Source organism: Nanorana parkeri, unplaced genomic scaffold, assembly GCF_000935625.1.
Source record: "Nanorana parkeri isolate BGI_ZX_2015 unplaced genomic scaffold, ASM93562v1 scaffold254, whole genome shotgun sequence".
Lineage (NCBI taxonomy): Eukaryota > Metazoa > Chordata > Amphibia > Anura > Dicroglossidae > Nanorana > Nanorana parkeri.
In genome coordinates, this window is record NW_017306522.1 from 279209 (window position 1) to 291954 (window position 12746).

At 43.2% G+C, this 12746-nt stretch overlaps 1 protein-coding gene across 1 annotated transcript in view; it reads right to left on the reverse strand.

Moving 5' to 3' along the window:
- The window catches only part of PIWIL4 (piwi like RNA-mediated gene silencing 4), a 138498-nt gene that overhangs the window by 80597 nt on the left and 45155 nt on the right, over positions 1-12746 (reverse strand). Inside the window, exons 6-8 of the mRNA XM_018556805.1 lie at positions 9932-10053; positions 6049-6129; positions 970-1167 (exon numbers count right to left, since the gene is read on the reverse strand). Coding sequence (XP_018412307.1) covers positions 970-1167; positions 6049-6129; positions 9932-10053 — 401 coding nt within the window. The remainder of the gene's footprint in view (positions 1-969; positions 1168-6048; positions 6130-9931; positions 10054-12746) is intronic.

Here is a 12746-nt window from a genome sequence, read left to right on the forward strand (position 1 = left end):
AATCATTTTAGGGCCATCAATCACTGATAACACTAAACTGATGAGCGGTAACAGCTTTTAAAGCGTCGCCTATGGCCAATTTTGGGTATTATCGTTTTTTGAGGTTTCGCGCGCGCACGCAATTTTAAGGCTTGACATGTTTAGTGTCTTTTTACCCGACGTGACCCCATCTTTTATATTTTACCAAAAAATTGGGTAATAAGAAATGTTTTATCATTTAATATTGGGGAAACTGTTTTTTTTTTTTTTTAAATTTCGGTAATTTTTCCTTAATATAGTAAAAAAATAAAACCCCCAGTGGTGAATAAATACCACCAAAAGAAAGCTCTATCTGTCCCCAAAAAATGGTATAAAATTCATTTCAGTACAGCGCTGCATGACGGAATAAATGTTAAAGTACCGCAGCGCTGAATACTGAAAAATGGCCTGGATGGGAAGGGGGTTTAACACCGCGGATGTCAACTGGTTAAACAGACAGCAGGAATTGTAAATAAAATTATTCAAATTCCAAATGAAAAGGAATTTATCCAAATAGGAGTATAAAAGCACATAATCCAAGTAAAATAAAAAGGAGGGAAAACACCCAACCTTATAAATATTAGGAAAATACCTTTATTTTTTTTACTCACGACTCCAGGACACTGTACCCGACATAAGAATGGCCAGGTAATCCATGATGAAAACAGGAACACAGGACCATGGCAGGAGAAAGCCTAAGTACTGAGACCAGAAATGACAACTAGAGAAACTTCCAGGATTTAACTTATCCGCCATGAATCTCTCAATTTGTCAGCTAGCTAGAGACTGCTAGGACTTAATAATATCTGATATGAATCACCTAGCAGCTCTCGGTAGTAGAATCTTCAACTAAGAAACAAAATAAACCAAAATACTAAAGCAGAAGAGATAGTTTTTAAATGTGTAATGAACTTCCTCTTTAAGCATGTTTTGATATCCAATATTGAATACCTGGTTAGCACAACCAGCCCCAGAAACTCTTTCTCGCAGGCCTCGGTGAACCTTTCTTCCGGTACCCTTGTGTAGATGTCGTTCATGGAGTTTAGGACCGTCTCATTACGCAGGACTTTGTGGCTGACGTCCGCACTCAGAGTTAACTGCCTTTCCAGATGCATAACAGATATTGAGAATCCAGGCCACAGCATCAACCTGATGACAAAAATAAAACCGACAATGAGGATAAACCTGAAAAAAAGTCTCTTTGTAAGAATTGATGTCTACAATGGTGCAAAGCCAGAGCAGCCGAAAGAACTATAAAACGCGGGAGCTCTACTGGACAATCTGCTGCATAGCAACCATCAATTGATTTTATCTTGTAAAGTGTGACAACTTAGAATCGGATTTAGTCTTGTGTGGTAAATGCCATTACCCTGTAATAAATATTATAGTTTACATATCAACAAAATATTTGTAAATGTTATAGGTAAAGCGTGTTAAACTCACTGGCACACACACTGTCCTGCATTATGGCAACACTTTGAACCCATGAGTCTGGATAGTGCAGCAAACCAGCGGAGGGAATTCTTTTATAGGAATTTTACTATACTCGGTCATTCACATTTATTTAACAAATATTGTTGCACTATCAGAGCCTTAAACACTTCATGTGTTTTTGTCTTGCAAAATGGAACAAAACAAAGTGGAATATCAAAGAGACCAAAGAACTATTAAATGGGAAATTCTATCTTATATTATGTTTTTTTCCCCAACAAAAGTAGCACAACCAGAACACAGTCACATGAAAATGGGGGTGTTGGGGAAAGGGCCAAGCTAGCTCAGCAAGGACAACATGGATCAGGAGGAGATCACATGCACCTACAAGCACTTGGTCAACATTGTTTTTATATATACATTACATAGAAAAATAAAATTATGCTTCAAACCAATCTCAATACAAATTAGTAAACTAAATGAGAGATTGTAGTCCATCACAGGAGTGAGTTTGGAGAGGTGACTACTTTACAACACAGGCAGGGACCATGGGATACAAAAGTAGCCCCCCTCCAGAAGGAAGGACACTGTCAGCACCAATTCAGAGATTTGAGGCTCTACAGTCGAGTGATACACAAATAAGATGCATTTTTGTTAATAGTTAAGGTGCATGAATGTATTTTTAAGATGTAACTCCTGAGTTTAGAGTCACTTTAATGTATGTTGTGTTAGGGCAGTGCATTTTTTCTGAAACGGCTGCCAACACATTGCAATGGATTTTAAAAATGCATAAAACCCTTTTTTTAATAACACAGCACACAACAAAGGATATGTGCATTGTGGGCTGTTGCGATGCGTTGTATCCTGCTTGGAGTTTTTAGCATGCGTTGCCACAAGTGTGTACTGTATGTATGATTAGGTGGCTACAATGTTGCTTTAAATTATATTTAAAACCAAAACCAAAAATGTAAAATACTGCAGCTTATAAGTCTTGTTGAGTCTTTTTCTCCTTGATTTTCACCTAGTAATCCTGCCAGTAACACACTTCCTGTCCTAGGGTGACAACACTCACTTACTGCACTGTATCTATGGAGAAGAAGCACTGTCATCCTAACTTCGAATACAAGATCAACAGGTACTGTTCTGCACTTGCAGAAGATGGACTTTAGGCAACCAACACATCTAAAGTCTGGAAAGCTGACGTATATTTGATTTTTGTTCCCGAGTTGAAATATTCTTTAAAGCCAGACATTCTACAACAAAACTACAAACAACATTTTAAAGATCCTGGGTATGAAAACGATTTCTAATTACTCTTAAGCATGGGAGACATCTGATAAAATGATTTGCTGCTAGGGATGCACCGATATATCGGCCAAAAATGGCACTTTTGGCATAATGCCGAAAGAGCCATGTGTCGGCCGATACATCGGCACATCCCTGGTTTCTTTTTTCCACGCTGGGCGCTGTTCCAGCGGGGAGAAAAGAAAGTGACAGCCGGCTGAGCGCTGCAGGACGAGAGCGCTGTGAGCGGCCGGCGTCTCTCCTCCCACACCGCTCAGCCGCCTATCACAGTCCGGCAGAGTGGTGTGGGGGCGGAGACAGCGCTGTCACAGGAGGATTTGCTGCAAATGTATTCTTTGCAGATAGTTCTGTTGCAGAAATAATTCTTAAAGGCTGTATTTACACCTTTGCATGCATATTAACTTTTAGTGTGCATTGATAACATGCCTCAAGCCAGTGTATTTACTTTGAATGGGTTATTAAGAATCCTCAATGTATACAAAATGCACTAGCACATGTTTTGGTGAACAAAGAACACTGTAATCCATGTACACATTCGGACATGCGCAGATGTGTTGGCTCCTACTGTTTAAATGAGTTGGGGTGCTATTGGTCACAACATACTTCTTCGCCCTTATAAAAGACGTAGTGTGTTGTACTAATGTTGTAGCCCACACACAATGGTCTGAATCAAGCCTTATAGGGTAATTACACTATTACACTCCTACTATTCAAAAGAGAAAGTGCTGGGCCTAGCGTGAAATGCATCGGACCAGGACTTGCTCCTGCTGGCTATTTTAACAAAGGAAAAATATCATTTTGCATCTGTTGCTGGTATCATTGATTGCTTTGGTGGAGACAAGCCAGTACCTGAGATGAAACTATGGAGTGTAGAATCTAATCTCACCTAGAGAGGCATGTGGAATGTTTAGTATTCAAGGAGCATATGATCAGAAATACACACTCGTCACATAAAACCATTAGAAAAAATACTTACCTTTTTACACTGTAAAATCCTTTTCTCTGCGTTCATTGAAGGAGACATTGGAGACCTTGAATCTCAGACCACTGAATTATATAGCACCACCTTCAAGGGAAGGACACTAGGCACAAAAAAACAAAAGCATATCCTAGGGGGAGGTTGTACTGGGGGAGCTACAAAGGACCCATCTTATACAAAGGTCTTAACCAAGGAACGGGGAACTAATGGTCTTTGTGAATTAGATCGCAATCGTTAAGGTTCATCTCTCAACAGTAGTCAGGTCCAAAATGTTGATCCATGACTGCAGAACTAAAACGAGGTGAAAGTTTCTTAAAATGCGAAGCACACCTTCTATACGCAATGGTAGGACTTACAGAAGGTAGACCACCTAACTATAAACAAGGGAATGACTGATTCAGAGAGACCACCGTCTCTTCAACAGCTAGGCCATTAAGCCAGCAATCGTAGTCATATAATAATATATTATATAGTAATAGTAGTACTATATATATGACTAACAATAGTCATATAGTAATATGATAAATTGGTTCATAGAACTGAAAATCCAGATGGTTTGGAACAGCCCATTGAGAAACTGCCAGTAATCTTCGGACAGAATACTGCATCTGTCTGGGCCAATTCAGAATCACAAGCATCACCTAATTGCCCAGTTTCACTGAATCTGGATTGGATAACTCTCCAGGGCTGGTGGTGCACAGATGTTCCATGGAACTGCATTGGAGGAAGAAAGTAGAGCACTTTCTTGTTTGGCTCCAGAGGTAGAGATGCCTGTTAACCATAATCAACAGTATGATAGGCATAAAGGAGTTCAATCCCCATAGTCTCCCAGGACATGTCCAGCCCCCCAGGTCATAACACATGGTAACTAGCAGAGATATGTAACACCATAACTGGGGACTAGCACATCCGGGGGGAGAAGCCAGTGGGATCAACATACTCCATGCACCCTGGATCCAGAAATGCTGCAGGACTAAGAGGAAATCTGCAGAGCATACAGGCAGGAAAAAGCTGCTCTGCGTTTCAGTGGAGTGGAAGGGCGCTGGATATGATCCCATAGCTAGGCACCCATGGTCAGTTATCCAATGGCTGCTGGCGCTGGCCATAGTCAATATATCCTCCAGTGCCCACCCCCAACATGGTTGCCAGCACCTGCTCCAACTTGGATGTTGGAGATCCAGCCGAAAGTAAACACGAATCCAGGCCAAGATAAAAAAAATAGTAAGTGCAAACAACAACACACTAAATGGGGGAAAGGAATAGATGATGGGCAATACAGGGGCACCCACAAAGTGATCTCAGTCACCACCCAGGGAAAGGAATGGAAGGGGTAGGTTATGTGGGTTCACATACTTACCAATCTTTGCAGGATGTGCATAGATTGTCCCGGAGGACACAAAGCAACAAGGCACTATGTCACATGTGCCTCTCTTGTGAAAACTCACTGTCTGCCCAAATCCACGAAAGACCTGTCCCAGCCGATCCCGCAAGTAGCTAAGGCTATGCATGCGCTCGGTGGCTGAGCTAGGGGGAATACAAACTGCCGCTGTCAGATTACCCGAACAGTGACAGCATCCAATTTGCTGCTGTCACTGTTCACCTGAAAATTTCCCATCCAATTCCTTTATTTTCTGATGGAAGGATGCCAGACAGAAGGGTTCCAACAGGGGCATGTGCTTTTGTTCTTGTGCCTAGTTTCCTACTCCTGAAGGTAGCGCTTAAACCCGAAGGTCTAAGGTTCCAGATCTCCACTGTGTCCTTTAATGAAGAAAAAGAAAAATGCATTAATTGTAGGCCTGAGATTAAAGCTGAACTACAGGCACATATTAACCACTTAAAGACCAGGTGTTTAGACCCCCTTCCTGGCCAGGCCATTTTTCAGTAGTATTACTACAATTATGTATTTCTCTAACCCAATCTGCATGTGTACTCCTCTGTGCATCAGAATCCAGATTGGGAGAGGGAGGGACAGCACTTGAAGCCAATCAATTTGTACTGCATACACATGGGGAGAGAGCATAGAAACTATCATCATTCCGCTGTTGATGGTTTCCTGTACAGTCGCAGACTGTGGGCACAGAGGAGGCCTAGCTACAAAAAAAGTCAAGTCTTCAGACTGGGGGTACTGTCTCACAGAGGTGTGTAAAGCACAGAACTGGATGACAAGAGCTACAAATCCTTTGGTCATATATATTTCTTGTGTCCATTTAGCAATATGCCTGGAGTGCAGCTTTAGGTTCATTTACATTTATACATATAAATTACTTTTGCTTGTAATATGCAAAGCAAGATGGTAATAATTAATAATGTAGTACTTATGCTGAGGGATTTCCACAGGATTGGAAGGATTGTAGTAATTGCGTCCCACTTGGTACATGTTAAGGCATCTAAAGATCCTAGAAAAACAAACATATTATTATTCTCCAATATTACCCAGTATTTAGAATTTTGTTTTTAAATACTGGGAAAAATGCCCAATACCTTATTTTGGCATGTTCTCCCAACCCCTAGGACCTAGAGGAAATCAGGTGATCAGACTTGAGACCAGGGGGGTCATTCACTAAGCTGCCAAAGGCATAACCGAGCTGAAGTGAAGGGAGCCGAACCCTGGCTTCGGCTCCCTTCGTTCGGCTCCGGCTCCCTTCGGTTTAGTCGTTTTAGCACGTTCGGCTGACCCATAGTGAAGATCACATTCGCCTCAGCCGATCTAACATCTGGATCGGCTGAGACAAGCATTTTGCAGTTCAATCTCTGCTATTCACCCCTATTCTCATAAGGGCCGAACAGCAGAATGTAAATTGCCGAATGCCAGCAAGCATAAAAAAAATTACATATCAACAGAAATAAAAACATTGTGGGGCCCCCCTCCCAAACCATACCAGACCCTTTAGGTCTGGTGGGAATGTTAGGAGGGAACCCCAAGTTAAAAGGGGTCCCCCTAAAAAAGCACCTTTGCATCGGATGCTGTCCCTCTTGTGAATGAGTAAGGAGTACTTGTACTTCAGCATTAAAGAGGAAAATATGAGGTGTGCTTGGCGCACGGGGCCGATCGGCTTTGATGGTGCTAACATACATCTGCCTCCGGATCTTTCCCGCATTACCTTGGCCGTGTAATTCGCCAGGCAGATGCCACCCATTGCTGGAGACACCCAATCAGCATTCAGATTCGCAAAGGAATTCTAGTTTTGCTTGCCTGCGCAACTACCGGACTTGTTTTGTTTGCTTCTGTATCAGTCCCCAACTGGCTCAAAGTACAGCTGGCTGGCAATCCACCATCTTTGTCTGATTCTCTACCACAACACCATAGGAGGCCCTGTTGGCCCCCAAATGGCCAGGAGGCACGACGGCTAACTTCAAGCGAAGGATGAGTGTATCTTCGATGGCAGTACTCCTCATGCGCACAAGCTGCATCTCATGGTGGCTACCCTGTCTCCTTGTTGGTTTGTTAGCTTTGCTTGGAGAACTTTTCTCTTTTCCTTTATTTTTCTGTTATGGCTCATACGTTTTGCAAACATATTTAACTGTTATTGATTTGTGGGCTGTGTTGTCAGCGATGTGTTTTACTGATTGGGGCCTCCCTCCCTAACATATCTTCTTCCTCTGCCTGGATCATCTTGATATTGTGGGCTCTGTGTACACTCTGGGTCCCGAAGGGTTTTCTGGCCCACCTAACTGTACGTTATTATGACTTATTGGTTTTCTATCAATTATAATTGTTATTCTTGTATGTTGTAGATCGGCTGGGTATTTCCATTGAGTATTCAATGGTCATTTGCTTTTTTTCCTCTTCTCTTTTCTATAGAATCTGCTAGACCTACTGTATATTTGTTGCAGGTGTACCTCATGCACATCCATCTTCAACTACTACCTCCCACGGAGGCTTTCCCAGCCTGTAGGCAGGACTGGGTATTTCTAGCATTTGCTAGGACTTTACTCCACCAAGTGCATGAACGCATCTTTTCTTTGCTTCCTTTTCCCCCTTTTTCTCCTGTACTACTCTTGTGTTTTCCTTTTTTACTTTCCCTTTTTTCTTTCTGCTTTTCCTCCCACTTTCCTCCCACCCCTCGCCATGGCCCATACTGTGGTGGCTCCAACCTGTCTTAAATTGTGTACCTATAATGCCAGAGGATAGAATGTTCCCTTTTAAACCTTTCGCTAGCAAGGACGTACGGCATACGGAGGTACAAAAGTGCTTCTGGCTGGCCAGCTCAGTATGCCGTACGGACCTGGCATTTACAGTTCTACTATAAGCTCATGGTCGCTTTAGCCGCTGATGACTGCTATCATCAAAAATACCGGGCGCAACCTGGAGCCACCCCAGGGAGGGATGAGAGACTCCATGGATCCCCGCTGCTTGTAGGGTCTGTGGCAGCGGGACGGCAGGCTACTCGTTGCTGTTCGGCTCAGCTATTCTGCTCGGTACCTCTGTGGTACCGAGCAGAATAGAAAAAGTAGAAAAAAAGGTGAAAATGATTGGGCGGAGTTAGCAGTGACAGCTAGCTTCGCCGCCCAACTGTTTTCTATTGGACGGGACCAGCTGTCATTACAATGAGAGCTTGTCGAAGCCGGCAGTCATATTAAAGCCGGCTCCGACAAGCTCTCATGACAGTCCAGCCTCCCCTGGTTACTAGATAAACAGGGAAGTGGTTTGGGGTGTGTTATCAAGTGTCTGAACTGAATTCATACTGGTTGTTAAGTTATTTATTATTTGCCGTAATCGGCTGGAGGCACTGTCTATTAAATCTAAGTATAATTCAGACACCACCCTATTATTAATATTTTACCAAGATTTGATACCACTCAATCACAACAAGTATCACCATCTTTTTATTCTATCGGGCCTGCGCTTTCAGAAAATATATGGTTTGGGGGGTCTTTTACAAACGCTAGCAAACCCAGCAGTTAAAAATCAAATCAATAGGAAAAAATTGCAAAAATGGCTTGGCCAGCTGATTTGAAAAATGTTCCGGAGGGCTTGGCAGCGAAAGGGTTAAAGGGGCCACAGTGTTGCTCCTTTAGTCTAACCTCTCCTGCATCCTCTCTTGTTGTTCTGCCTCCCTTCAACTCTGTCTGGGAGAGGGAAATTGGGCCTTTTCATCTGTCCAGATGATTGGGAAAAGTCTTTTATTCTCTCACATTCTTTGTCAATAGCAAGTATATGTGTCTATATATCTTTCTCTTGTTGGAGGTGTCAAGAGCCTCCGGACACGGCATGGTGAAGCAGCCCTTCTATCAAAGAATTTTGGCAGAGGGCTTTAGAAGTGTACCATAAAGTGACAGGTTCCAGGGTCTTGAATGACACCCATAAATTATTTTACTATCCATAATTCCAGGCTGCCTAAAGTCTGTGAAAAGAAGTGTTCTTTGTCATTTTCTGCCTGCTGCTACGGCTGTCACCCCACGACATTGACGTACTTCCACGATACCTACCTTGCCTGGATGGACACTGGAACTAGATGCATAGCTTTTTTTGGAACACCTGTGGGAACGGTTCACTTTTACTTGGTCTGCCTGGCTCGCATTTTGAGATACCTCAGACATTCTATATGGTTTCTAGATACCTGCAATTGATTACTTATGGGTCTGTGGTAGGGGATGGGAGCTGTTTTCTTTTTACTCCCCCATTACTCTCTTTTTTTCTTCTTCAGTCCTAGCTCCCTTTTTTCCTTTTCCATTCTTGTCCCTTGGGAAACATTTCTTTCCCTCCCTATATTTTCTCCCTCGTCTCTTTTCACCCACATTTCTACGTGTATACATCTATCCTGTCTTGAGGTTTTATAAGGGTAGTGAGAGCTTTCTATACTACCACCACCACCTATTACCTATATTATAATTGATCATTGGGTGCATAATTTAGACCATATAAACAGCAATTTAAAAGAAAACAACCCATCAATAAATTAACTAGGTTTTCAATACTTAGAACATTCTTTAGTGACTGGCTCCCAAAAGGGTAAAGGCCTATTCCAAGGTGGGACTGACTATAGGCAGCATAAGACAAGATGATCGAAATGATTATCATAATGTGTCACGGAATCTAACTAAATGATACCATGAAGCTCTGGAACTCGGACTTAGCACCAGGAATGAGGAGACACAATTTTAGCCACAAGCTCATGCAGCACTAGACTAGAGGGGAATATTTCTATCTAGCAGAAAGACCACAAGAACTTGTACATAATGTACTGGATCATATACCTCTTGAAAAGAACCCCATAGAATTGAATGCAGACGGGGGACCCTGGCGGCAGTGTACTTGTCAGCGTCACTGTTATCTTCACTTCTTCACCACGTTTTGTTGTACTGGTGAGGTCTGTAATCTAAGAATGATTTACCTACATTAGCATTAAGCCCCAACAAGACAAAAAACACAACCACATACAGAAGTTAGTTATATCCATAGCCTGGCCAAAACCCTTAAACCAGCCGTCACTAAATGGCAGACCACAGTAAAGACACGGACCGAGTAACGGTTTTGTCCAGACCGTGATTGTCAACCTGCACTGGGTTATGGCTGCCTGACAGTGAATACATCGGCCTCCAAGCCTGGTGCATCCACTGCTAACCATAACTTAGTGCAGGACCGCCTCCGCTTCAGTCATTGGTTGCTAGGATGCTGCATACTGACAACCAATGGTGTCAAGCAGGGTTGCCTATAAGGGGGGAACAGCCAGCCCTTCCGTACCGTACTTGGTCCACCCCGTTGTTGGTTTTGGGGTCCCCCACTACCCTGGGGAGCCCGGGACAGTGGCAGAGGGTGCCAGGGTGCAGACCGAAGAATGGCAATTCCCCAATCTGCTCTGTGATAAATGAAGAAGGAAGCGAAGTGCTCTCAGGGCTCCCTGCTTCAGAGCTGTCAATACCCGGTTCAAGTGCCTGGACAATCCTGTGCTTGGTCGTCTGTATTGGAGGGTAGCGGAGACATAAGGGGTCTCCATAAAGAGAACCTGTCACCTCCAAATGATGTCACATAGGGGCTTGTTAGCCCCTTTGTAATAGCAAAAGTTAGGAGATAAGAATAACATTTAAAAATATAATACAAAAAAAACCCATTTAAACCAACCTTGCCACCCCCACCATCTGATTCGACTGAACACGGGCCTGTACGGCAAGCACGTAAATGTAAACGAGGGGGAGTTCTTGCAAAAAAATAAAAAAACAGTGTGATGTGCCGGAAAATTAGCACAGTGGCTGGCAACACAAACCAGCAGCTGTGCGTTGTAGTGCTGCTGCTGGTGTGAATGCAGCCTGAATGGCGGACCAGGGTATGGACACAGACTGAGTGACAGTTCTGTCCGCATTGTGATTCGGACCTCTGCTCAATGAAAATTTTACTGAACTGACCTCCTCCACTCCTGCCTTAAGGTGCCCATACACTGCACGATTATCGTACGATAATCGTATGCGATCGGTTTTTCGTACGATAATCGAGCAGTGTGAACGGGGACGTGCGACCGTTTCTACTGTACGGTCGCACGTCTTCTGTCGAACCAGCATGTTCGAAAACCAGCCGGGAATCGTACGATTCTCGGCTGGTTAGAACGGTGCTCGGAAGACAAATGCCGAACGGGCCGGTGTGCGCACGCGCACACTGCCCGTTCAGCATTGCGGTCATCGGAAGCCCGCCCCTCAGGGGGGGCGGGCTTGCGATGATCGAGAGTGCGATCTGCCTGTCCAAGATAGGCACATCGTACGTTTTTTTAATCCCTGTACAACCATCGCAAGACTAAGGTCTTGCGATGGTTGTGGAGTGTATGGCCACCTTTACACTGATTATGTTTTTTAGCTGTAGCTAGGATTAATCAACCACTTATTCTTGCAGGCTAAATAATAAATGTTTTTATGCCTGGATACAAGTCATCTGTCCAAAATAAATAAATGTACGGTCAGCCTTTAAGAATTTGGGTGTGCTACAACCACTCAACAGGGTCCCGGTTTCTCCTGAACCCAAAAAGTGATAATTTGCTATGTTAGGGAATGATAGGGAACATTTATAAATGGTAATTGCACCTAAGCAGTAGATTGAAAAAATAAACAGGATTTTTGACTGACTATAAAATCCTTTTCTTAGAGTTCATTAAGGGACACACGGTCAGAAAAATTCTGAGACAACTGGGTGATACTGCTGTCTGCAGGAGATTTGACACAGGCAAACAAAGCTTTTAATCAGCCAGGTATAACCCCTCCCACACCCATTTTGCTTCAGTTTTGTGGAAAAACAATAGCAGGGATGGATCATAAACACAATGGGGTGGGACCTGTGTCTCTTAATTAACACCAAGAAAGGATTTTATAGCAAGTCAAAAATCCTGTTTTCGTCATTGTTCATTAAGGGACAAAGGGTGACATCCAAAATAAGTCCAACACAGCACACAAATCGTTACAGGCCCACTAAAAAACAACAACAATATGTTAACCCTGGGGACTAGATGAAGCTGACAGAACTGCCTGAAGGACCTTTCATCCAAAGTTGGCATCAGATGAGGCCTAAACATCCACCTTGGAAAGTTTAACAAACATGTGAACTGAAAAGCAGGTGGCAGTCTTGCAAATCTGAGAAACAGATTCCTGATTCTGAAAACCTCAAGAGTCACTTGCTGATGATGTAGTGGAATGCACTTTGACAGAAAAAGGTGGAACCTTGTCCTTAAGCCTATAGGTTTGAATGCCTAAGCTACCTAGAAACGGTAGAATGACAGGCAGGTTCTCCCTTATGGGCACTCTGAATTTATCTCTCATCTACGGCTTCCTAGATTCTGATTATTTCATCCTTAAAACAGCTCATACCACATTCAAACAATGGAGGGAAATCTCCTTAGGATATACTGAAGGAGGAATGTGATTATTTTGTCTTTGAGCTGAGAGACTTCTGGTTCCTCCCTGGTAGTTGGCATATCCCAGTGCAGTGAATCCACAAAGGGAACAGCTCATTTCTTAAGAAACTCCTTCTGAATCGCGTACCCCTGAGCAAAAGGCTTGGGAGGAGGAGACAGTTTGGATTAGACCATTCATC